Raw genomic sequence first — 27,993 nt, 5'->3', positions numbered from 1 at the left:
CACTCTGTGCTGAACTCTCACACGGAAGTAGACAGCACTGACCCGTCTCTCGCTTTATCTTTCTCCAATTTCCCGATGTATTAAAATAAACGAGACTTTAAGTGGAACCGCAGCCCTGTGAATGCGTGTAACGTTACAGTCTCTCTGTAAGTAGCCTGTTAGCACGCTAGCGAGTTAGCACGTCAGAGTTAGCCGGTGACTCCGTTTTGTGTTAAAAGCTCTGGATTTATGATGCGAAAATCCGTGTAAAGTTATTTCTGTGTTTAATGTTAGATGTCGGGGATTCTGACAGGACGTTAGGAGACCTCGGAGCTAACACGAGACGTGTGTGTGTGTGTGTGTGTTACAGACTGAGTACTGAGCGCCCCTCCCTGTCAGGTAGCTCACTGTCTCTTATTTCTGCAGATTTCCAACAGAAATTCTCTTTCTGAATGCGTAAGAAGTGAGTAATGTTCATGTGTGTTATGTTATAAGTTTAGCTGTTAGCGCTTTACAGGGAGTCTCATTCAGTCTCAGTCTGGTGCAGTGTTTACACTGTGTCACTACTGCAGCTGTGTGTGTGTGTGTGTGTGCGTGCGCGCGCGGCGCTCCTTTACTGAAAATCTCACCCGTCTAGTTCTCCTCCGCCGGTGTGTCTTAAACATTACAAACTGACTGTATAGTGTGTGTGTGTGTGTGTGTGTAAGTGAATACAATTTAACATACATTTGCAGTTTTTGTAGTTAGACCTTTGATATTAATTTTGATTCCACTTGCATTTACTCCTTCCTTTCTATCTATCTATCTATCTATCTATTTTATTTTTTATTTTCTTAAATATTATACATGCAAGACAGGAAGTGTGTGCAACATAAAGTTTATGCAACATGGTATTGACCAATTTTGCTTCCCTGAAAATTTCAAGTTGTTAATTTAAGCCGTTTTGGAGAGGTGATGTTATACAATATGTGACCCAAAAACGACCATTTTACAGTGTTATACTGTCTCGCTTCAAACAATAATAATGTAAAATGCTTATTGTTTATATTTCTTTGAGCATCCATACTAAAGTTAGTGTAAGCTTCTAGAAGCATATGATCTGTAAAAAATTGTTGCTTACAGTACATTAAAGCATTCCGTTTTTTTTGTTAAAAAACAAAACGGAATGCTTCAATATAAGCAACAAGCTTAAAAATATTTTTTGTAGTGTCCGTAACCATGTCGAATTCACATTGCAATATCTTAACAGTTTTTCATTTTAGAATAATACACTTTTACAGGTTTATGTCTTGTCATGTGAATTGGACAAGTTTAACCTGAATGACAATTAAGACCATCGAAAGGTTTGAATTCAACAAATTTACAGACACTATTGTACATTTTTTGAAATTGTATGTATATCTACTAAAATTGTATTTAGCAAATGTATTGCTTTTTATCTGACAAAAATATAAATGTGTATGCATATTTACAAAAATGTAGTATGGATTGGGAGATACAGTAAGAAACATTATTATGAAAAATGGTGTTACATGATCCTATCTGAAAATTCATATACAGACATAAATACATACATACAAATTATCAATGATTGCCATGTACCTATAACCATGCCACCAAAGCATGTGTATATACACAGGGTGTTCATGTCCAACCTGGACTTTCGATTGTGAAGAAAAAGAGAACATAGGTATGAGAGTACAATATAATCCCCTGTTAGACTAATGCACTGTGAATAATCACAGTGTTTCACTAGTGTTTTACTTGAATGCCCCTCGTAAGTTAAAAATAATGTGTATATAAAGTTGCACTGGTGCTGAGGTTAACTGTAAGACATTTGCATACCTGCAAAGTGCATTGCAAGGGGGCATTTCAAAGTGGTTTATGGGTTTGCCCATGGCATGTTAATTTAAATATTACATTCCAGTGGTCTAGTTATCAGCTAATATCTAATATCTAAACAGGGCATGTTTGTGTCTTTGTTTTTAAACTGTATATTTTCTCATTTGTATCTTGCACAGAGCTCTGAAAAAATGCAAAACAGCTCTATCGTCTACGACAGTGATGGTTGTCCATTTGCTCCCTTGGTGGTGCTGGAGTTGGCCGAGAATACTGAACCTGAGGCCATTGCATGGTTATTAAGAAGAATAAGAGACAAGCAGCAAAATGGAGGTAACACACCAGCTGTAATACAATTGAGCTTGGATGCTGTTAGTGACAGAACTTTTTGTGAAAATGCCCTTAAGCTTGTATTTGTGGTCTAGTTTGGGATGTCGCACTGTATCGTTATAACAATAATAATAATATCTCAGTTTTATATAGCGCCTTTCAAAATACCCAAGGTTGCTTTACAGTATAAGGCGTGTGTAATGTAAGCATGTAAGGGGGGAGGGGGGGGCGGGGACAAGAGGCCAAAGGCCTCTGTGAAGAGATGTGTTTTAAGGTACTTTTTAAACAGGGGTAGTGAAGGGGCACATTGGACATGAAGGGGTAGCTTGTTCCAGAGAGTGGTGGAAGCTACATTAAAGGCTCTGTCGCCAAAGGTATTGGGTCTGCTGCGGGGGACGATCAGCTAGCCCTTGGAAGAGGACCGCAGGGACCTCAGAGGGGTGGAGGGGTGGAGGAGGTCAGTAAGGTAGTGGGGAGCCAGTCCGTGGAGAGATTTGTAGGTGAGGAGGAGGACTTTGTAACTAATGGGGGATTTGATGGGGAGCCAGTGAAGCTGTTTGAGAATGGGAGTGACGTGGTGCCAGGGCCTAGTGCCTGTTAGAACCCTTGCAGCAGCATTCTGCAATGTTCTGTTATGGTGCTTATTTGACTGTGCATGGAAAATTTTTAGCCATGCACCATCCAATCTGAAAAGCTCAATAAGCTGATAGTGTTTTGAGGTCATTTACTGTCATGCATGTTGATAAAACTTAATCCATATGTGCAAGTCAGCCATTTTCAGCACAGCGCTACACAACACTAACGATTACATTTGACAGAAAGTGAATATGGCTGGTGTATCTCATTCTCTTTCGAAATGAATGAGCCAATTAGACAGGCAAATTCACTCATCTATACTGCTTTATCCTGTATACAGGGTCACAGGGGGGCCTGGATCCTATCCCAGGAGACTTGGGCCACGAGGCAGGGTTGCCAATCCATCATAGCGCACACATACACATACACTCACACACACACTATGGGCAATTTTAGGAATGCCAATTAGCCTGATATGGATGTCCCCGTACTGTGGTACTGTCCAGGAGAAACCCACCAAGCACAGGGAGAACATGCAGTCTTCATGCATGCAAAAGTGAGAATCAAACCTGGCCAGGCAAACTTATTTGAAAAATAGCCAGGTCTGTTTCAAACACCAAACCACCAGGGGGCCCTGTAGAAATGCAGGAGTTAAAGTTTAAAGATTGAATAACCCTGTATGTCACAAATCAAATCAAATCTCAGGCTAAAAAAAAAACACACAAAAGGACCATAAAACTCAGACACTAAGCATATCATTGTCACTTGCTGTTGTGTTTTTATTTCTTGCTGCTGTCCCTACTGAAACTCGAAACACCACATAATCCAAACCTTATCTGACATACAGTATTAAACCAGAACAAATTGTGCATATGCTTCGAATGACTATTAAATAAGATTTATAGTTTGGATCAGTTGCTGAAGTATCACAGGTTTAGTCAAACAGCTTGAATGGTTTTGTTTAGTTGATGTTTGTTTATGTGTGTCTTTGGTCATTTAGGAGCTGAGTTGCTGGTGGAGCAGCAGCTGTCACTTGAAGGACAAGATAAGCCAAAAGTGCATCCTAATGTTTTTCTTGTGGGCGCTACCTGGCAGAGACTCCTGACTGGAGCAGAAGATCTGGGCCTTTTTAAGGAGTTCCAAGATGGTACCATGCGAGGATTCACTTATGCCAATCGGGAGAGTTTCAAAGAATTCCAGGGTAAAGAAAGCCGATGGAGATGGTCATTAAGACCCTTTTAAGTGTTTAAGTGAAAATTTTAAGGAATTTTTAGTACGGCTACTTACTTAATAATTATTGAAAAAAATACTCACAGTATTTTGACTCGTTTTTCAATTTCAGTTTAGACTGTGATATGTAACTATTACAATTTGAATTCAAATGTATTTATCTGGTCTAACAGCAGAAAATGCCAGTTTGCCAGTGTTTATTTATCACTTTAAAAGATAAAATACTAAAGAATATTGACAAATTCTACATGAATTCCTGAATATGTGTCTGTTACCTGTTATAAATTAAAACCTTTTGCAATTAAAGAATTTCCATGAACATATTGCGGTTTTGATTTTTATGTAATTAACTGTGCAGCACTAATTTTTAGCACACACATCACTTGTTTATAAAAAAAATAATATTAAAAAAGCAGGCTAATACGCTAATTTAAGTGCACTAAAAACAGCGATTATACGGTAGCTGTTGGTTGTTTGTTGGTTTTGTTTCAGGTGAGGGCGATGGGTTCCTTAGCATTGCAGAATGTCAGTACATCATCAAACACGAGTTGGACACCCTAAGGGCAAAGGATGAAGTCCATGTTCCAGGATACCCCAAACTTAGGCTCTATCCTGGAAAGTCAGTCAGTAAGTTAACCAGAAAGTCTGCATTTGCACCAACACTTAGTTTACATGGAGTAAAGTTGTAGTATACAAGGTCTACATTCCTAATAGAATAGTGTACCTGATTACATTAGATAGTTTTTATCTTAAGATTGTAATAGTAGTATTTCTGCAAACGCTCAAAAATACTGTCTAACTGCTGCTTTTATGTTTTTACAGTCCGTAGATTGCAGTCTAAAGGGATTCTTGTCCAATGTTTCCCACTCCATGATAAAGAGGAGTTAAAGAGGCTCTCTTCCAGTTGGTACAAAAAGGTCAAGTTTTCCTTTCAGCCACTGAGTGAGTATAGACCTGGTAGCTCAGATTTTCTTAAATTAAGGATTAAATATTTTCTTTAAGTAATTTATGGAGTAATTATTTTAATTTTTGGCTCTTGCGAGCTTTTTTTTATTGTGTCGTTCTTTATTAAAAAGCCTAGCTAATTATTTTAATTTGTGTCCTTAATGATGCAGATGACATCAGGCATTACTTTGGCGAAGGTTTGGCGCTTTACTTTGGTTTTCTCGAGTACTTCACATTAGCCTTGGTGCCAATGGCCCTGATTGGCATCCCCTACTACCTCTTTGATTGGGAGGACTATGATAAATATGTTCTCTTTGCTGTCTTGAACTTGGTTTGGTCCACTGTCTTCCTGGAGGTGTGGAAGAGATATAGTGCACAGCTGGCTTATGGATGGGGAACGTTGAGTCGTAAGAAAGCATTTGAAGAACCACGACCGGGATTTCATGGCGTTCTTGGCCTTAATCCTGTAACAGGCCGCGAGGAGCCGACCTACTCTAACACCAAGTACGTACAGATCATAAACGTGACGACAAAAGTCATTTCAATCAGATCTTTTTTTTTTAAATCTCTTTTAAATGTTTCAAATATGAAGGTAATGGATTATTAACAGCTGTAAGATTCATAATTGGCAAAAAAAGATTTGAAGATTGAACTTTTTTGAAGAACTTTTTTTAAAATCTAAATTTTTCAAGTCTATATATTTATAATTTTATACTTGTTACATGTTTCTAATTTTACAAATTTAAATATAACAATTAAATATTACCAAATATTATAATAAAAATTATATGTTGTGCAGGATATCCAAGAATACAGTATGTTGTAAAGATTTCTTTTGTTTATTGTTCCTGCTCAGACGGCAGTTAAGGGTCTATCTGGTGTCTGTCCCTTTCGTGTTGCTGTGCCTGTACATCGCTCTCTGTGTGATGATGATCTACTTTGACATGGAGAGATGGGCGATAGATATTTATAATGAAGAGCCAAACTTCCTAACAAGTGTGCTGCTGTTCATACCAAGTATTGTGTATGCAGTGGTCATTGAGCTCATGAACCTGTTATACCGCTACGCAGCTGAGTTTCTCACAAACTGGGGTACGTGTGCAGAAATAAAAAACCATGGTGTTATGTGTGTATGGCTGAAGAGCTAAAATCTTTACACTGAAGCAGGAAGAAAAGACATTAACTGCCTGGTGAAACTTATCATTATTACGCAGATAAGCTTTTGATTCTGTACATCTTATGTGACTATTCTCTCACCTGTCCTCTGTTTAGAAAACCATAGGCTGGAATCATCTTTTCAGAATCACCTGGTTCTTAAAGTATTGGTGGTGAGTTTAAAGATTTTCAAGTTATTGTGATTTATGTCATTTGTGATTTAAAGTTTATTTTTCTTTACTAATTAATTGTTCATAAATTTTTTTCTTGCAGTTCAACTTCATCAACTGTTTTTCTTCTTTATTCTACATTGCTTTTGTAATGCAAGATATGGCTTTGCTTCGACATGTGAGTAATAGAGCAAACCTTATGATATTATTTTTATAATAATATAATATATTATTCTGTTAATAGTAATGAATATTTTGATTATGAATGTCAAATAATATTTCATTAACTTATTTTTGTAATTTTACTGTCTTTAAAGTCATGTTCCTGAATATTAAACTGATCTGTAGAATATAAAGATAATTTTTAGCTGCTGTTGCTGTAATTGTTACCTCGTTAGCTAAGTGATCTGTATTGAAGAGATTGTACACTCTTTGGAAATTTCTTTGGAAAACATTTAGCTTGTATTATGGCACAAATTTTCTGTGGTATCGTTTTGACATTTATTTCCATCCTTTATTTTTGGCTGAGAATCTTCTCTATGAAGTTTTCTTCATAAAGTCTTTTCCAGCACATCACAAAGGGATTACGTTCAGGACTGTGGAGGCCTTTTCATGTGTGAAAATAATTTCTTATGCTCCCAAAACCTCTTTTTCCCAAATTGAGTCATGAAATGTACCTGTGCCGTGGGGACAGAAAAATCCATTGATGGTATAACTTTATTTTATTGCTACATAACACTGCTGCGTCTAGACCTGACCGACTGAAGCAAGCCCAGATCATAACACTGCCCCCAGAGGCTTGTACGGAGGCCACTATTCATGACCGCATCTTTTCGAACTGCTCGCTCACGCACCGTTGGGGGCAGCGTACAGTAACACACTCAGAGGACAGCACTTTCTGCTCCTTCCGCACGAGCTCAGAGACGATGTAGAGCCGTGATTAATGTGGAAGCACTAAATACCTCTCCTCCCTCTCGGCCAATCAGCTCTCTCTAGACCTCCAGCTGCGAGAGGTTACAGCATCACGGGAATCGAACCAGCGATCTCCGGATGATAGGGCGAGCACTTTACCACCACACCACTCAGAGGCAGAAATAGAATAACGTTTTTTTCACGACTACAGGATTTGTCTTCCAACGTAGTCGTTGTAGATGGGAATGGGAAGCTACTCACTGCATCAGTTAAGATTTAAAAGAGTTACAAACTGAAACCTATTAATATGAGGGACGGTCATGAAATTATTATTGCTAAGAAAAAATGTAATGAAAACGAATGTTGGTCATGAGCTTAGTCCTTCTCCACATATCTTTCATCGAAGGCCACACTTCTCCAAACAAAGGATGAGCTGGTGGTGACTATTTTAGAAGAAGACTTTTTTTTGCTCTTGAGGAAAAGTTCCATCTCAGTAACCTCCTTGTTGTCTTTAAAACACCTGCCACGAAGTGGTTTCTTCAAGTGATGGAAGACGATAAAGTCACTGGGTGTGAGGTCAGGGGAATAGGTAGGATTAGGCAGAATTTCGACCCCATGTCACCTACAAGTTTTACCATTTCATGAGCTGAATGGGCTAGCGCGTTGTCATCCCGATCTATTTGTGAGCAGTCCACAATGCTTTGCCTTGGTTTTCACCCTTTAGCGGTATTATGCGAAACTATACTGCAGGTTTTTAAACAAGAAGAAATGTTCATGATCATACTCATTTCCGGAGACATAGTTTGGGCAAATATTTTCCCTTTTATTTTATATGATAATATGCATTTTTTTGCCTTTCGTAACTGCAACAATTATTTAGTCAAAGACTCTTAAGTGTAGTTGCTTATTTAAATCTTTCTTTGGCCAAACAGTGTATAAATATAATAATTTTTTTTGGTTTAATAAATACCTTCATGTTGGAAATGAATGGGTGTCAAAACTTGGAGTAGTGTTGATTAAAATGAGCTTTTTTGTTTTTTATTTGTGCGTCAGAGCCTTGCCACTCTTCTCATCACCTCACAAATCCTGAACCAAGTGATGGAAGCCTTCCTGCCATATTGGCTGCAGAGGAGACGAAATAAGAAGGTCCATAAGAGGGTGAGGAGGGTGATGGGAGATCAGGAGCTCCCCATGGTGGAGCAGGTCCAGCTGGAGAGTGAAATGAATACTTATCTGGTGAGCCAATAACTGGAGTTACTGGAAAGTTAAATATTAACTATGTTTAGATAAATATATGTAATATTTTTATGTCTTATGAGATTAAATACATAAGTGACGGTCAAATAATTAAACTAACTGAGACTACAAGACTGTAGAACAGTAGCGTTGGGTATTTTTATAATGTGTTTGATAAAACAAAGGTTAAAGAAAGACCTTATGGTGTGTTTTAAGAAGACTTATTTTTGGTTTATGTCTGATCTCCAGGGCACGTTTGATGACTATCTGGAGCAGTTCTTACTGTTTGGCTATGTCAGTCTGTTTTCCTGTGTGTATCCTCTTGCTGCCGTGCTGGTGGTGCTCAACAACATTACAGAGGTTTATTCAGACGCCTTTAAAATGTCTCACGTGTTCAAGCGTCCATTCTCTGAGCCTGCATCTGACATTGGAGTATGGCAGGTGAGAAAGGGGTGAACAATCCTTTGTTTGTTTCATTTGCTGCACTATTGCCAAGTAACTTATATTCTCAAAAGCTCGCTAGGATGCTTAGTTCACTTTATTAATGCGTCTATTATATATGTATATCGTTATACCATTTTAGGGAGCTTACGTTTTTTTGGACAAGTCTTTATTTTGTGTAATATACAGTAAAAATTAAAGAATAAAATTAGGCAAATCTAAGATGTGTTAATTTAGTAGACTCTTGCCCAGAGAATTCGAGTGCTGTGTTATAATCAAAGGCTTTAACAAAGTATTGATTAAGGGATGTGTACATTTGTGCAGCTTGCACCCCCCCAAAAAATGTAAGTAAACATATTGAAGATTTTTATTCACTGTAACAGGAACAAATTTTTAAACCGCAATCCTGGAAAATGAAACGTGTCACCACAACACAGACGGAAGTGTTGAATTCTAAGGAGGATGATAATTCATTTATATTCAGTGCTAATTTTTTTTTCTCCTCCCTTGTCCTTTTCTCACTCTCTGCTTCAGCTGGCGTTCGAGACGATGAGCATTATTGCTGTGGTCACCAACTGTGCCTTGATCGGTCTTTCTCCTCAAGTACAGGCCTACTTTCCTGAGGCGGACACGCAGCTTATCCTCACTATAGTGGCTGTTGAGGTAAATCCTCTGTCCTATCGCGTCTTCTAAACCGCTTCATAATAATGATTTTGTGTGTGTGTGTGTGTGTGTGTAATACATTTGAAGTAAATTATGTAGATTAAATTAAAGAAATACAGACAGTAAATCATCTGTCATCATCCTGTTTCTTACTGGTTCATGCCTTAACTTGGATGTTTTCGAAACTGTGTCAATGTTTTCATAACATTCAGTCTAGGAACTGGACTGAAAATGAGAGTCCTCAAGACTACATTAATAATTCTTGCTCTTTGGAAGAAAAATATGAAGAAATGAGGGGATAAGGGTTGGCTTAAGACTTCTGCACAGCACTGTAGTTGGCCTGAATTATTGAGACTAAAGTAAAATTCTGTGTTTTAATGACATTCTATATTTTGGAAATATTTATTCACGATCTTGTATATTTATGACGATCCACATAATAAGAGTAATTAGGAATTGTATGCAGTGAAATTGCCATGCAGCAATTAATATTTAGTTAGTCCTTTATGTTTTGAAAGCCTGCCGGATCCGGCATCCATCATCATCGCTCAATCCATGTCTGATTGCGTCCTGAAGATCATGTAGAGAAGATGGTTTTTTGACTGCTACTGCCTTCTTCCCCATTATCCAGCAGTTTTCTATTAGATTTAGGTTAGGAGATTACCCAGACCACGGCTCCAGAAGCTGAATATCATAGTCACATAGCCAGTATTTCACTCATTTTTCAGTTAATTAGCCATAACTCCTCAGCCAAGCAGGCTAGAACTAATTAGTAAAATCACTTGTCTGTGCACAAGGAGAACTATAATACATGGCATATTTTGTCCTAATACTGTGTGTATGTACAGTGTATATATACAGATCAGTCAGCCATGGCATTTGTTCATGCCATCAGATGGTGCCAGTGAGCCGTGTTTGTGTTGAAGGTGAGAGGTTGCTGAGGTTCCTGGCTCTGGGTGAAGGCTTTGACTCCCCTCCGGTAATCTTGTTAGACTGAGATAATACAGGCCGTTTGGGCTTTGTTGACTGTGAGACAGGAATTGATTAACGTACGCTATCTAATGTATTTGTGTGTCGCGAACACTAGCAATCCAAGCAAACAGCTAGTCCACATGTGTTCGTGCCAGATTAACCCAACCCAGCTTTGCCTGTAGGCCCCAAGAGACCCACTCAAAATAACTGATTCCGGGAAAAAAAAAAACACACACACACACACACACACACACACACACACAGTGGCTCACTTTCATTTTTCTAAAATAAGTTGTATTTTATTGTGAGTTTAGAAAGGAAGTCATTGTGCTGTTTATGATTTTCGCTTTTTGTAGGACTTGGCAGCAGAATGGAGCACAGTAATGTGCTCTAGTGATATTGTTTTATTTCAGCCATAATAGCATGCCAGTAACAAGCCGAGGTTTTGATAATGATCACACAAAACCTGCCCTTATCATTCCATATGGACGCTAATCCCATGGATTTATTTCCATATTGATGGGTACATTTATTTTACACTGGTAATGGATAATGGATGGTTAGTTGAGTGTTATTTGCTTTTAGCTTGTGTGTGTGTGTGTATACCTGAATGCTCTAACCTTTAAAAAAAACTCAGTTTGCCCTCATTCTGCCATGTTGCTGCATCCTATGCTCTGACTTAAAGTGTGTGTCCCTATCCAAACTCAAACTAGTCCAGTAAAGTACAAACTGTAACAGTCATCTCGTTTACCTCCACCTTGTCAAGACCTGCAGCTCTGAGCCCTTGTGTAACACGACACATTGACGCTGCCTACACCTTAATCCTAAACTCGGGACCTATTCTTTAACCCAGGGCCCAATCTCATCAAGGCAGGGCTTATAATACACATATCAGAAAGTTGGTGTGATGCAAAGCAAGTCATTATGCATTGTGTGTGTGTCTGTGTGTGTCTGTGTGTGTGTGTGTGTGTGTGTGTGTGTGTGTGTGCAGTGATTCACACACTCATTTAGCAGCAGGGGCACGTTCTCTTGCTCGCTCTCTTTTATCCTCCACTCTCTCTGGCTCCGTCTGTCTCTGTTGTCTCTCTCTTAGTCCATTATGGGAACTGAGGGGAAATAAAACACAGCAGATGATCAGCATTCAGAGGCTGATGTTGTGTCTGAATTTCAGCTCTGTTTTTAGCAACAGCCCCTTTATATGATACACAATGCTATGCTTATTTACACAATGCCCAATACTCTTGTATTGTTTTATCATCATCGATCATGTGTACTGTATCGTTTTGTAATGAATCGTCCTTCATAGGGAAAGCGTTAGTACTGTATATGTCTGGTTTGCAAAGTTAAAATAGTGTAAATCTGAACCAGAGGCAAAAACGGGTTTAATCCTTCACTGTCTAAAGTTTCCAAATGGAGAAGCTCGAATTCGCTCGGCCTTTTTTCTGCATTGTCATGGACTCAGAGGGGAATGTTTTGGAGACGTCTCTGTGTGTGTCATCCTTGATTTGTTGGAGCCGAAACGGTTGCCTATTTTTGGGCCATTCGATACGCAGGTTATTACATGAAGGCATGCCTCAGAGAGCAGTAACCAGGCAACTGTGTAGCCACGGCGACAGGAGAGGGCCGAGGATCAGGAGTAATTGAAAGACTTGATGGCAGCAGGGCAAAGCTGGGCCTTTTACACAGGACGGCTGTGTGCGCCGAGCTACGCTCACAGGAACGTTGTTATGTAATGGATAGGGCTAGAAATGATATAGGATTCATAACACCTTCACAGTATTTCCCATGTCTTTTTGTAAAATAAATATAGTGATTTGAATTTTATAATAATCTCATACGAAATGCGATTTGTCCAGGAATGGAAGCTGTACTAGATTCTGTCTTGTTCCTCACGCTGGAAGTGTTTATTTGGATTTCAGATTGTCCGATTTGTCCGTGTCTGTCTGTAAGAAAGTTAAAAAAGTGAACCAGAATATGTGTGGGCGCTTGTGTAAATCAAGCGGTCCAGACTTTCATGATAACACGCACACTTTAACAGGCTTAAACATGGCTGTCTGACTGCAGCCTCAGTTCTCTTGCCTGATTCACTACACATGTCTGACATCTTAAAAGATCAGATCAGACTAGCTGCCTTGCTCCATCTTTCTTCATCAATCTCATTTTCTCTTGTTTCACTCATGTCTAAACGTGACATGTCAGAAAGTGACAGCTAGATTGGAAGGACTATGAACGCTTTCTAACATCCACTGTTATTCTTATTCTGTCAGTAGATGTCTCCTATTACCTTCCCAGTGTGTGTCCTGTCCTAACACATGCACTGATTTATCACAACTCTTCATGGTTGATTGCTTTCATCTATTCCTGCTGTAGCACTTATGAAGAAATTACTGTTTAGCTGTTGTGAAGATGCTGGATTTTATAGAAAGGCAAAGTGAAAAGGAAAAAAAAGGACTATGATGTAGAGAGTAGAAGAGAAAAAAGCAACTTGTTGATGTGACTCGGAATTCTAGATTTTTTCAAAACTATGAAATATCGCATATATCATTTGGTTATTAAGTAACGACAACAGTCACTTGTTATATTACATCTGGTGTAGAGAAGTTAATTTAGAGTTACCAGCCTCAAAAATCACCAATTAACATCACCTCTGATGAGAGCCATTATGAAGGCTTTGCAGAGCATACTGTAAGTAGCAGATGCATATACTGTAAATATTAACTGTTAAAATTAGATTATTGAATATTTCGGATGGCTTCACTACGGAATTAGAAGGTGTGTTCAAACTTTTGACAAATAGTGTCGAGATTTGTAGTTTCAAAATCTGAAAACTTTTCATTTCATTTAATCAGTTTGTTTCCAAATTTTTTAAGATACTGTAATAATATATACATGTTGTCTGCATCCTTTGCTGAGCAGATATACCTTTTTACTATTTATTTCTGTCAAATAATTAAAGTTTTCATTTTTTTTTTCAATTTTATGGTTCAATTTCAGGTTTTTCAATTTTATGCAAAAATCTGTCCACCTGCACCAGGAATTAAAAGTTCAGATCATGTTGGTAATGTCAGAGAGAAGTGGCCCATAATACAGCCTACTTGCAATCCAACTGCAGACAAACGTGGTTAAATAGTCCAACACCTTCTTATTTTTAACCCTGGATAGCCAGCTGCAGCAATGGTAGAATTTTGTGAACAGTTCCTCAAACGACGCCATCAAATTACTCTGTCTTGTCTTGCTGAATTCATTCTTGGCCTTTTAAATGGATCATAATAACATAAAGACAAAATGCACAATCAGAATGTTTGTTTTTCTTACTTTTGATACGTAGACGTGTCAGCTGGACAGAATCACATGGCAAATTAAATGCATGTGCACAGCACTCCTCAGGGATATGTGAGTTAGTTTAACCTCTACTGAGCATGATGATGATTTTATATTTCCTGTGTTGTTAATTTAAAAAAGGAAATGAAATTATGAACTATATTTTATGATTTTTGTATTTTTTGTACTTATTTTTTTCGTGCAACATTTCTTTTTTTCCAAGAGTGTCTCAGTGGCAATCCTTAACTTGAACATGTTTAGGCAAGTCTTTCCTGTCTTATAATCGGTACTAGAAATCTTTGTTTTGCAGGAAGTTTTTAGCTAAATGCTGTGTTTTCAACATTTCTGTACATTACCTGATGCAGCGCTGTACAAGAAAACAGTAAAGGAAAATCCTCAGATGAAGTATTCTATTTAAAGTCTGAAATTTGCCAAGCATTTAAAGTCTTGGTTCTGTGAGTGAGATGTTAACAGTAATAGAGAAATGCAGGTAAAATGGCCTAAAGATGTTTATCTTAAGGAAAAGACTGCAGAATAGTGGTAGACGATAATGTGACGGTAAGAGCATATGGAAAAATCTGATAAAATGCATTAATGCACATTTCGTTTTTGCAATAAATGTGATAATTATTGCAGTGTGACAGTGTTGACACAAGTCTGATTTAGATGTGCAAATTTAAAGCTTTTTTTAAAAAGAGTATCAAACTTAGTGAAGGCATGGCAAACTGTACATTTCTTGTGCATCTGATCTATAACAAAGCATGAATTCTTGTTGGATCAGTTTCCAAAACCAAAAACCCTGACCGTAAGGTCTTTAATACAAAACAGCCAGATGGTTGTCGTTCTCCCAAAGTCAGGTAATGGATATAAAAACACACAAGCAGTTAAAAATGTCATTAGGAACAACCAGGAGCTTGGATTAGGGTGAGGGAGCCAACTGTGATCCCAAACATCACAGTCTATTGTTTTAGCAGAGAAATTGCTCTACAAACTGTACAACACTATATTAAATTATTGCATATTTTTCAGTTTGTATGTGATTTTAACTTTTTTTTATTTATTTATTTATTTATTTTTTGTATTGGGTGCCAACAATTCTGCAGCTGACTGAATCTTTAAAATGATGCCCCTTGGAGCTATTGCAAAGCATCATTAAGTAGTAATGTGTTTGAGCACAACTCTGATTTGAGCATCATAGCCTCCTGTCTAAACATAGAACCGCTCATCTCACACTTAGTTTCACTCCTCATGCATTTTGCTGTGCGCCGATTATCCTGTTTAACATCTTCTCTTCTTTGTTAAAAAAGCGTATCCTGTGCAGCAGTATGTTTTCTTCTAGTTCTGTACGACAGCTACAGTACAAGATGTCTCCGAATTTAACAGCGTTTATTGGTTCACTAACAGTGATAAAAATAGTAGCCATAGGACATAATACAGTATATAGCTTTTATCCTCACAGTAAGAGTGTTTTTTATTATACAAAAGAATGTAGAAACAAATGGCACAATACAGGAATCAAGAAGGCAGCAAACAGTTATTTCCAAAATGTAATGATTTAGTGATTTAGTCAGTTTAACGAAGCACTATACTTGAGTACACTCAAGTACAGTATTATACCATATAGAATTATAGGGCTGGTCCAGTGTTAGAAATGTGACATTTGGACTCATATTGGTAAATAAAAAGGCTCAGAACAGAAAACTTAGTATACAGTGAGTAAATTAATTTCACTTAAAAAGACCATGGAATTAAAAGGCTTGTCCAAACTTTTGAGTGGTAGTGTCCATCTTTAAAATATACAGCATTTTTGTCTGTGTTATGGATGTGACATAAAATGGACAAACTAGAGAATAGCTTCACCTGTAATGAAGTACAGGTGTCAATTTTAAAAGCAACTGCAGAAAGCATTACAGCTGTCCCATGACAGAGACGTGAATTACCACAAAAAGTGTAGTTTTAAAAATGTTTGTCATTTTTTTAATAAATGTTTTTGAAAGTCTTTAGTGTTATAGATGTGGCGTGTCTAAATCAGTCCTAACTGTATTAAAGAACATGCTTGAATACTGAATAGTAACTAGGAAATTATTAAGGAAATCAGTAATTATTGCTGACATCCCTTCTCGCCCTTTTCTCTCTCTTTCATTTCCTCTGTTTTCTTTGTTTCATTTTTGTTCTTTTTTGTGCCTTTGTATGTTTAGCATTGGTTTATACTGTTTAATATACAGTAAGTGAAAGTTTAGCCAGTAGAAGCTAATGTAACCAAGCTGATGTTGCCCATTATCTTTAGTTTATTTGCACAGATTGATAAAAGCCCGATAAATTATGCCTGCTTTTTTGCCCCATGGTAAGGTTGGAAATTCCCAAAGTTTTTATAACTTTCAGTTTCATAGCTGACTGTTTTTTAATCACATGATTTATTGAATTGAGCTTTCAGGAGCATGTGATGGTAAGTACCTGAATCATTGCTGCAAACAGTTAAGTCCAATTTGTTTACTTCCAAACACTTGGCTTGTAATGTACAGTACATTGCCGTAATTTTCAGTCAGCGTGAGGTTTGCTCTCTTGATGGTTAGACGGTATAGGATATGATGAGCGTTATTTTAGCTGATTATGTTGTCCCGAGCCCCTCTTGGCTTTGTAGCGTAGCTCGACCTGTGCATCCTCATTTTCAAGAAATGGAAATGCATGCAGTTGGCTTGAATAAACACACAGTCCCCTACAGAATCGCTAAAAACCTATCACACGCAACCAACATGAAAAAAATTAGCCTTTGTTTCTTAAGTGGGAACAAGTGGGTTTGTTTTTGATTAATGTGAAACTGAAGCTTAGGGCTTTTGCACAGACAGCAGCATTGTGGGTTTTTTTTCCTTCTTCTTCTTCACTTTGCAGTTTAGACTAAATCTTTGTGACAAGATCTATTTGGTTGCCATTTTCTCTATTTTACCTGCCACCTGAGAGCATTTGTGAGATCATTCTGAGTGACCTTTCTTCCTGGATGATTTATATTATAATGTCAATTTTTCCCTTCAGATTGCTTTAAAAGAATACATATAGTATCAAAGGGTATAAATAATTCCAAATCTGCAAATGGAATGAAGTCATTCAGATATCTTTGCATGTACACAGAGGCTGTGACCTTAGTGCCACATATTTCAATGCTGTAAAATGTCTGTATTGTACTGTAATTTCTTAGCTTTTTTATAGAGCATGCCTGGCACTGAGAGGCTGTCATTTTCTCATTCACATCTCATCAGTGGCTCTCTGGATGAGCGTGTGATGAGTAAAATAGTGCCGTGGGGCAGAATCTGTAAAACTGTGAGAGCGCAGATGCTCTCCTAAATGCGTACACCTTTGGAACATGTGTTCTGATCACACAGAACATTATAAAAAAACAACATGGCCCGTTTAATCCTGTCTGTGCGTCCCAACTGCTCACGGTCTGTCTATGCCACTTTATGCAGAGTCACATCTCACAGGGGTGAAATGTTGGTTGAAACAAATCCTATCTTCTCATGATTCAAGTCAAAGTCTCAAAAAACATGTGCTAGTCTTCAGTGGGAGTCAGTAATTGACTTCAGATACTGAAATGTTTTTCCTAGTGTAGAGACTAAAATAAAATAAGTTGATGGAGTGTAAATACAACAGAGATGGGAGACATGTATTTTTTTGGCAGCACTGTGTCACCTCTTTATTAGGTTATACTGTACATAGGTAAAAATAATGGTATATTTATTTACTATTAGGTTATTATGTTTCTTGTAGATAGATACTTTATTGATCCAAAAGGAAATTAAAGAGCTATTGTATGGGTTGCTAATCACATCTGAGCCTGGAAGTAGAACAATGTACAGATTAATTATTATTATTGTTGAATTACAAATTAATTTTGTTCTGGTCCGATACCATTGCGTCGCTATCCAGCCACTTCCACTTGCATGCTACTGTGATTGATATCAGAGAGAAACTGCTGCCATCACTTCTTGTACCCTTATAATACAGTTGAGTAGTTTGTACAGTAATTTGTAATTTAGCATTTCTTTTTTTTCCACAAAAAAAACTCTACTTTTTGGAGGCCAGATTACTTTAAACTACTTAATAAGCTAAAGTAGATCATAAACAGCAGATTATATTATAGACAGTATAGACAGTATACACAGAATGCATCACATATGATTTGTGTGTATGAATGTATTAATGTGATTAAGAACATTTAACTGAATGAAAATATGTTTCTTGCTCTGTTCTGTATTGCAGCATGTCCTCCTGGCCTTCAAGTTCATCCTGGCCTTCATTATTCCAGATGTGCCCAAGCACATTCAGATCAAACTGGCCAAGCTAGAGTTTGAGTCTCTGGAAGCTCTAAAGAAAAAGGTAAGCACTTATGTGTGTGCGCGTGCGCATGTGTAGTCTTGAGCATGGTATAATCTTCAGGTAGCTAGGAAATCTCTGATGATCCCTCCAGGGTATATATTAACATACACGTTGGTGACACACTGTCAGTAGAGTATAAGCGTCAGAAAAGCACATGTGCTGCAGACAAGAAAAAAAGAAATGCATATTCTCATAGAGAACATGCATACTCAAGCTCACAACTGACATTTCAGTGTGTGTGCTTGTGTAAATGTTTGATTAATATGCCTTGGCTGATGTTTATCACCTTGAATAGAGAAGTAGGTGCACATGAGCATTCATGTGTGCATGTGCACTGGCTCATGTTCGTAAACATATAAAGTTCCGATCGTTTCTAGGAGAATGATTTATTTTCCATTGTGGAAAAATGCCTCCTGTGTAGTTACTTCATGGAACTGGATTCACAGCAGGTACACTGAATTCATATGACCCAGGAAATTCACAAGACTGATAATAATAATAAGAAGAAGTAAAATATGCACAGCTTGTCCGTATACCGTATCATTGTAATGTAAATTATATTTGGGATAAAATGTTTCATATATTCTGTTATGTAACACAATGCTGTGTTTACTGCCCATTTCACCTGTCTCTCTCTTTGGTTTTGTGCAGCAAGCGCTTGCTCGGTAAGTCTGTTTTTGGCGGCTGCATAGTGCTTGCCAGCGTATGACATGAACAGCTGCCAAACACTAATCTCAACTGTAGGCGCTCTCAGTAACAGGAGATATGTGGTGCTGTGGTCTTTTGCCTACAGGCATGATGTAGGTTGATGATGTGCTGAAACACATACTGTAATGCAGTTACTGACTGTAAGGTTTGTAACAAAATGCCTTACTACTAATATTAATAAACAATCACACACACAAAGAAGATGGAAGAAATGTGGTTGAAAAAAATTTTATAAATGTAGGTCACTCGAACATTGGTAAAGTAAATAAATCAACAATGAAAAATTGCTCTGTTAAATAGTGAAAGTAAGAGCATTTGCATATTCGAAGCCAAAGGTAATGAAATGAAATCTTTTTGTGCAACTTTTTTTTTTTTCCCGGCCAGGCAGTGTATTAGTCAATAAAACGTTTTATTCATAAGAGGCCTAAATGATCATAACACAGTTTAAACTTATTATTATAATGGTGGGGGTCATCATCATCATCATCATAATGGAGAACTTGGACTTGTATTCTTAGTAGTGTCGTTTATCACGTATTGTGTTTGGTATTATTTCTTGTACCTGTAATATTCTTCCAGTAACCGCCAGTGATAATCTCAGATGCAGTTCTGTTTAGCTTTTCCCTCCGTAACATTAAGTTCTCTCGAATGGACAGATGTGGAGTTGATCTGCCCAGTTTGCACCCTGATAAACGAATATCTGTCTCTGGATCAGCACTGTGACCTGATTACATTAGTGGAAAAATGGAAAGCGGAACATAAACAGCACGAAGATCTGACGCAGTAGTCGAGGCGCTCAGCTGAGTGATGGTGGTGTAAACACAAACTAAAAGAAATAGCTTTCTTAAGCAGAAAGAAAGAAAGGTGTGACTACTGTGTCTGCGCTTCATGTAACTAACATTTGTTTAAATTTACTCAGAGTAGCAGGTTGTAAACTACTTATTGAACATATTGATGATGTTTCAGAATGATGGAGAATGTGATATCTCTTCATTTCCCTTTTGCTCTACTTTTTTTCATGAACTCTGCTTTTCCTGCCTCTTTATCACAATGACAAGAGCTCATCGTTTAAGCCGAGCTGACTGCAATCATTTAAAGTGCAAACTTTACAGAACTGCAAATTCTTGACTTTGGCCACTAGAAGGAGAAAGCGCGTGTGTGTTGAATCATTCTGCAATATTTGATTGACCTTAATTGGAGTTAGTCACTGTGGACTGAAGGTTCAGTCAGGGAGGGAGTGTGTGGTGCACTGACTCGATATTATTAGTGCTGAGCTGGTATTATGTGCTTTAGCATTTACATAGCTGTAAAGTAGCAGCATGTGGCTGTTGAGTCCAGCTGTTTCCATGTGTTCAGCAGCTTGTAAGCGTGTAGACGGCTATCTGCAGGGGGGAAACAGGTCGTCTGGAGTCAAAGGGAAGGCTGGAAATAGCAAACACTCACAGAAGCAGTGGAAATCCCCTGTTCATAGCCAGCACTGGAAAGTGACCTGCGACTTGGAGGTGAGCTCCAGGACAAAGCCGTGTTAGGCAGCGCTAGCATTCTCAATGGGGCTTAAGTTACAGCACATGCTAATACACTGTGTTTTTCCTACAATTCTGTACTTTTCCTTTACCACCCCAAGTGTAGAAGTTAGTGATACAAGTTAGTAATATATATCTCCACACCGGCTTTATTCACAGCCTCAGTGTGTAACATGACAGCTTTCTCTCTCTCCATCAGTTCCATGTCCTCGTATTAAATTGCTCTTTATGGAAGATGAACAGAAATAGAAAGCAGGCATTTCTTGAGCATCCTACACACTCATCATGCCCACGCCCATTGCTTCACATGTAAAATTTTAACTTCAAGCACAGTTAGTCAAAATGAATGAGCTGTATTTACATATGCCCGTAACTTAAATAAATAAAAAAATCCAGCCGTCTAGTGCTGTGATTAATCTGTATAAATGGGGGCACCATTATTTTTATTATTTCACAAAACATAGCAGGAAGTAAAAAGTGTCATTAAAAAAATGTATTCTCATAATGCATCCTAATAAACAGTGCCCCAAATGTCTCCGTACATAGGGGAAGCACTTTTTGGCAAAATAGTAACTATTTGCAAAATATTCTTTACATGATTGACATTTCTTTTGAAACGCGTGCACACACACACAAACACACAAATTCATCTCTCTCAGTGAGTTCTATTAAATGATCTTTGTCATATCTTTTCCTGGTACACCATGGACTTTACGTGCTCTTGTATACTCTTAAAAGCTTTCTAAATAAAAGTTATATAAACATTGTATAACAAAAAAAGGTGTTTACTTTCCCTGCATATGGAGACATTTGGGACGTCCAGTAGTGGACAGACAGTGGGTGGATTTTCACAACCCTGATTGATGCCTCTTGGTTTCCTCCAGAAACCAAATATCTGTGTAAAATTATTAAAATGCACTCTAAAGAATTAAACAATACATCTGATATTGGAGGCTTTTAGACAGACTCTTATATGAAGTCATTTTTTTTATGCTAGCATGTGACATGAGCCTACAAGGTAGATGCCTAATTTATATTCAAATTCGAATTTTATTCATCACCTACACAACTGTACATAGTCCAAAGTGATTACACGACATTCAATCCTGTTTAAGCTTTTGGGCATGTGATGTACAAGCAGGATAATGTTGTAAGGAAGAGATGATGATGAGGCATGCTGTTTTACAGAGCAGTTACATAGACAGGGTAATGGGATGCTGCTCTCATGAAAGTGCTGTATTCCAGAGTGAGTTTATTCCAGAGTGAGTGATTTACTGTATCAACAATTCCCAAGACTCATTCGTTAAACAGGTCATACTGTACTTTCTCTGTTTATAGGTTCAATTCTATGGAGCAGGTTAATTTCTGTACAGTCATGAGAGGATCTGCCATGAGGTTCGAGCTGTGCCTGTATTCAATTCAATTTTATTTCTATAGCGCTTTTAACAATTGTCATTGTCGCAAAGCAGCATTACACAATCAAAAGAATTTTTAAGTTTGTACGGAATGTGGATGTGTATAAATCAAAATGGTCAGATAGTCCCTGATGAGCAAGCCGAGGGTGACAGTGGCAAGGAAAAACTCCCTGAGGTGACAATAGGAAGAAACCTTGAGAGAACCCGGACTCAACAGAGGAATCCATCCTCATTTGGGTGCAACAGAAAGCATGAATTGATCTGCATTCATACTGTGTGTTAGGTGGCAGGAAGTTAATTGATGTTAATATGGAGTCCAGATAGTTATTGAAGGCTCAGGTGCTCATCACTGAGTATGACGTAAGAGGGAAGCCTCCAGGAAAGCAGCAGGACCAGACGGCATCTCAGGTCATATTCTTAGAGCCTGCGCAGACCAGCTAGCACTTGTGTTCACAGAGATATTCAACATCTCTTTATCTCAGTCGGTGATCCCCACATGCTTTAAAGAGTCCATCATTGTTCCTGTCCCAAAGAAACCTTATCCTGCTTCTCTCAACGATTATCGCCTCAGCCTCACTCACTCTTAGCACTGGAGCCCCCCAGGGTTGTGTTCTGAGCCCCTTGCTGTACTCTTTGTACACCCACGACTGCGTGGCCACTACCAACTTCACCGCCATCATCAAGTTTGCTGATAACACTGTGAAGGTGGGCTTGATCACCAACAATAATGAGTCGGCCTACCTAGATGAGATTGGAAATCTGGAGAACTGGTGCCAGAGGAACAATCTCCTCCTGGACGTCAGCAAGACAAAGGAGCTGATAGTGGACTTTAGTACAAAGCAGGAGAGGAACTAACAGACCCCCATCATCAACATGAGCCCAGTAGAGAGAGTGGACAGCTTCCGATACCTCGGTATTCACATCACGTAGGACCTGTCATGGTCCTGTCACATCAACACTGTGGTGAAAAAGGCCCGGCAGCGTCTCTACCACCTCAGACGCTTGAGAGACTTTAGACTGCCCTCTAAGGTGCTCAGGAATTTCTACTCCTGTACCATAGAGAGCATCCTGACGGAAAACATTTCGACCTGGTTTGGAAACAGCACCATGCAGGACAGATGAGCTCTACAGAGGGTGGTGCAATCAGCTGAGCGCATCATCCGCACCGAGCTCCCTGACCTGCACTCGATCTACAGCAAGCGGTGCTGGACCAAGGCCAGGAAGATCGTGAAGGACCTTAGCCACCCCAACAATGGATTGTTCTCTCTGTTGCGGTCAGGGAAGCAATTCCGCTCCCTGAAGGCCAACACAGAGAGACTGAGGAGGAGCTTCTTCCTGCAGGCGATAAGGTCTCTCAACCACATCACCATACAGGACTAATAACATCTTTATAAACTCCCAACATTGACTGGACAATCATGGACACATTCATGCACACTTTCACTACGTATTTATATTTTCATTTCTGGACCATTGCACAAGACACTTTAATAAGTCACTTTTTATGCATATTTGCACAACCATTGCCACTTTCAAATTTTATATATATACTTTTTTCTTCTATATTTCAATATTTGGTAATATTTTTATTATACCCTTATTTGTACATTTTATTTTACTAGTTAAATTTATTTTCTTTAGTATTTCATTTTATTTATTTTTATTTCTTACGTATAAGTTTTTTACTTTTATTTTTTTAAGGTCACTCGCAGTCGTATAAGCATTTCACTGCATATTGTACTGTGTATGACTGTGTATGTGACAAATAAAATTTGAATTTTGAACTAGACCAGTCAGGACAGAGACCAGTCCTGAACTATCGAGTGACTGCAGCCAAGTCAAGTCCTCTGAGAAACAGCTGTCAACATCAGTCAAGTCTAGAACCGTCTTCATGGTAAAGTGAAACCGCTACTGCTCCAAGTCGCCTGTACCGCGTGTTAGCTAGTCTCGGGCATGTTAACAGGATGGAACAAGACTACTGATATTAGTGTGCAGATGTGTTTACAAACCAGGTTGTTTCCCTGTAACAGTGTCCTGTGTAGTTCTTTGGATTTTCCACTGTCAGAAATGTAAGTTCTTGATAAAAGCCCCTATGATGCTCTGTGTCAACACAAACACACAGCAGGATGTTGTTAAGGACAGACTGCACAGTGCTGAAGGTGCTGAATAAAAGCTGATGATGTCTGCTGCACTCTTTCATCACTGGGGAATTGTGTGTGAATAGCTTCCTGTCCTGCTGTGGAAACTTAATCATGTAGCACCACCGATGGCAGATTGCTCCAATAACATCAGCTTCTTTATACCAGATGATTTGTCACATGATTTGTTTGCTTCTGTCTCAGGGGAAAGACACGTTTTCAGCACCAGTGTATTATTTCCTCAATAGTTCAACGATTCATCAATTTTTAAATGTTGTCATTTTAAGGGCCTTTTAGGGCAGCAATGTAGGTCAGCAGTCATCCCTGAGTCACACTGGTTTTGAAGGTGCTTCTCAAATGTGGAACAATTCGGGACGATGTGAGGAGAGGGAAAAGCAGAGCACGTCAGGTCAGTGGTGTCATGCTGTTTGTCAGAAAGCGTATGCACTTCAGCCTCGCAGTCTAGCTGGTGTAGCCAAAAATGGATCCAGATAAACGTCATCATCTAAAGCATTCTGTCATGCCTCAAGCAGTGGACGTGTCCTTCACCATGCTTTGACGGGAAACAAAGCCAGTGGTGCTGCGCTGACTGATTGAGCATGAAATGAATCATGACAGCGAATTCATGGGCGGAAATTGCTGCCCAGCTGTAAGTACGCTTTTACAGTGGACTCAGTAAACGCTGTTTGTGGTGTGACATTTAACACACCACGCGATCGTGTTGTTAGTGTGCTGGTGTTCTGGGTCAGGGACAGTCATTGTAATGACAGTATGGATTTTGTAGGATACAGTACAGTATGCGCTATCACGATGAGAACATGGCTCTTAACACGGTGCTTCATCGACAGAAGAAGGGAATAAACTAAAAAAAAGGAAACATACATTACTAAAAGGTTATGATATTTCTCTAAAGGGATAAGTTTGTAAACACCCACCCGAAAATCTATAAACATTTAAGTTTTTATTTGGGGGAAAAGAGAAGCTGGTGAAGGAATGACTGTTTGTTTGTAGCTGCTGTAACATAAGTGATAAAAGGAACATATTTCACAGATTTTCCACAACAACTTTTAACTACAGAACATGTAAATAGAAAAGGAAGGTATACAGGCATAAATGTGACTATAAATAGAAACAAAAATTAGGACTTGACATTCTATAGTGTTGGAAAATTGCTGCTGTGATGAAAATAATCCATCTCAGGGTGCATTTGCTTGAAGGAAAGAGAGATAATGTATTTGATCATCCACCATATATAATGCAGGAAAACTAAAAAAGTCAAAATGCAAACACTATACTGTACCATTACACAAATAATTAAAAACAGGCATGAGAAATGTGTTTGGGGTGAATTGTACCGTTTATAATATTCAGTGCAATACCACAGTCAGTGTATTGTGCTACTGTACAGTAAACTTAAATTGATATTTTAATGAAAGCATGCATTTTGTCCAGAAGTCCATTTTTTGATCTGCGTAGTGTAGTGGTTAGCACCAGGGCCTTGCACTCTCCATGGTCGATTTCAGTCATTTTTATTAAAATAATAATGGCATGGTGAAAAAAGTAATACGTTTTTGTTCGTCTGAGGTTCTATTTGCCCAATACAATTAGATTTTATTATTGTTTTTTTATTACACCAAAAAATACCTTTTGCTAATGAAAATAAATAAATAAACTATATGTCATGTGTCATATCATCTTGGTTATGCTTTCAGCTTGTATATTTTCCGCCTCATGATTTGTCCTCATTCTAGTGCAACTGTTTGAGCCATCTCTCTGTGTCTTTGCAAAACTGTGTGTGCGGGTTTGCGTGTGTGTTAACTGATTCATCGTGTGCTGCTTATTGTCTGCTACTCTATTATCTTCACACATAATCAATACTATAATCAGCAGCTCACAGTCTGCCATAGAAACAGCATCTGCTGCAGCTCTGTTAGGCCTTTTGCGAATGACTGTGTCCTTTCTGCACTTTTTCATGAAACTTTTGTTTAATATAAAGTCAGCTTGAGTAATTGAGTGGATTTTATCAGATGGCTCATCATTTGCTTCAGTTGCACGGAAGTGAAAATAAATACAACTGCCTTCTTCTGAAGATGGTTTCAATTTTTCCTATCGGTTTGCCTTAGTTTAAAAGTTTGACTTTTTTTTTTTTTTTTTTTTCAAGTAACCAGACACACACTAGGACTTGGGTGCCTTATAGCGTTTTCGAAAACGGACTATTTAGTTAATATGCAAAAGAGCAACAAAACCCAGTGCTGTAAAAGCCACAGTGTCAGCAATGTGACTGCATCAATCTCACTTCTGCCTCAGGAAGTTAATTGTACAGAAGCGTTCTTCACTGAGGTTTAAATTCGCTCTGGTTTACAGGCAACAGGATCAACAGAATAACTGTAGCTCAGGATGTGCACTCTGGGACATGTTTTTAATAAAAAGACATGGCTGTATGTCTAAAAATAATTACATCTTGAAAACCTCCAGGCCTAGTAGGAAGATCTTGCTCACTGATAAGTTGCAGTGCATTACAGCTTTGCTCTTCTCTTTGTAAAGAGCATGTGATTTAAAATGTTAAGCATGAGTTAAAACATGGCAAGCCAGTCTTCTTGTTCGTGATGGTTCCCATCACCATCACTTACGGTAAAAGTCTGACTCGTTCAAAATCAGTTAGTTCCACAGAGTCACAGAGTGGTCACCTCCTCCTAGATCATAGCTGGTTTCTATTTCAGTCTGCATGAAGATAAAAATAGCAGTATTATCAAGAGCAACAACTTACTTTGCTTGCAGTTGGATCTGATCATAAATGTGTTACAGTATTAACGCCTGTCTTTGTCTTTTCAGAAAATGCTGGAGACAGCAGCGATACCAAAGACCACTAAATAACAAGGAGCAATAAAGAGGATGACGGTGGCAAAGCTACTGATTCAGATCTAAACCTCCCTCAGGTGTTTACATACAGTGTATCCAGTCAAGCATTACGTATCACCTCCCATGAATATGCACTCCTGACGAAGTTCCTCGCGAACACTGCTGACATCCAGCGCAAGCTGCAACTCACTCACTGCATGTTAGCTAGAGCAGTACTTTCTTAAACCTAAACCCCACATCCTGGAGGACCATCACCCTGCATACTGTAATGTTTTCCCTGCTCCACCACACCTACTTAAATTAAGAAAAGACTGTTAATCAACTGATTAGGTAAATCAGGGAGCTGAGAAAACACTCAGATGTACAGGGCAGTGCTCCTCCAGGACCCGCGTGGAGAACCACTGAGCTACATGTTTGAGCTTTTAGTTATGATTTGTATTGTTTTTATGAGATTTTCAACTCCATAAAGCCAGGAAGTATATACTGACTGCTAAAAAGAATATTGGTATGTGGAATTTGGTTATAAAGTTTATGAGACGTTGTGTTTTTTAAATGTATTAAGCATGAGTTGCACTTTACTAGTGTAATCGGGTCGCTAGTGAAAAAGGGTTGAGCACTTGTGCCTGGGCCACTAAAAGATTTATCAGATCATAACTCTTATTGGAAAATAGATGAGACTCCAAAAACACAAACATGGCACATCTTTGGCCTCCAACAGCATTTACTTCAGAATTTTCCTGAGAACACAACTAGATCAAGTTCAACACGGGTCTGTTGTCAGTTATCTGTAATCCTCATGTTGTTTCTCACCTCAAGGCTACAGGACGTTAAAGAAAGGTATCACATGGGAACAGATGCTAAATCTAGATTTGAGCCAATACAGGATAATGTTGAAGGATAATCGTTTATGACCCGCCTACACCTGAGGAACTCTTGCGACAGGCAGGTCCAGTAACTTGGCTTGAATTGTGACCCAGGCATAAGTAGCTTTGAAATGTACGCAACAGGGTAAAGGTTTTGTTTTTTTTCTTGGCAATATGAGCATTTATTCCCTCTCTCTCACACACACACACACACACCTGTTCAACCAAAGACTGAGCTGTGCCTTTAATTGCTATTATATCAGATACTCGTGTTGCTGACAATGTGCGCAGTGTACTTGAAATCATGTTCAGCTGAAAATAAATACCTAAACTATTATTACAGCTAA

General features: G+C 38.5%; 1 protein-coding gene across 3 annotated transcripts; it reads left to right on the top strand.

Moving 5' to 3' along the window:
- The first annotated feature begins 3 nt into the window (after positions 1 to 3).
- On the top strand, positions 4 to 27,993 carry ano10a (anoctamin 10a). 3 transcript variants are annotated; one of them, XM_053494585.1, is made up of 16 exons: positions 4 to 146; positions 274 to 378; positions 2,001 to 2,151; positions 3,725 to 3,925; positions 4,447 to 4,581; positions 4,777 to 4,896; positions 5,070 to 5,403; positions 5,756 to 5,991; positions 6,172 to 6,227; positions 6,328 to 6,402; positions 8,190 to 8,372; positions 8,622 to 8,813; positions 9,348 to 9,476; positions 18,024 to 18,140; positions 18,792 to 18,805; positions 26,757 to 27,993. In XM_053494585.1, exons 3-16 carry the CDS (start codon positions 2,013 to 2,015, stop codon positions 26,809 to 26,811), a joined length of 1,986 nt encoding a protein of 661 aa, XP_053350560.1. In that variant the 5' UTR covers positions 4 to 146; positions 274 to 378; positions 2,001 to 2,012; the 3' UTR covers positions 26,812 to 27,993. The 3 variants fall into 3 exon arrangements, with proteins under 3 accessions (XP_053350560.1, XP_053350559.1, XP_053350561.1); XM_053494584.1 differs by lacking the exon at positions 274 to 378; XM_053494586.1 differs by lacking the exons at positions 274 to 378; positions 18,792 to 18,805.

The sequence above is a fragment of the Clarias gariepinus genome, chromosome 4 (genome assembly GCF_024256425.1).
Source record: "Clarias gariepinus isolate MV-2021 ecotype Netherlands chromosome 4, CGAR_prim_01v2, whole genome shotgun sequence".
Lineage (NCBI taxonomy): Eukaryota > Metazoa > Chordata > Actinopteri > Siluriformes > Clariidae > Clarias > Clarias gariepinus.
Note: the sequence above shows the minus strand (reverse complement) of the source record. Positions and strands in the feature narration are given on the sequence as shown.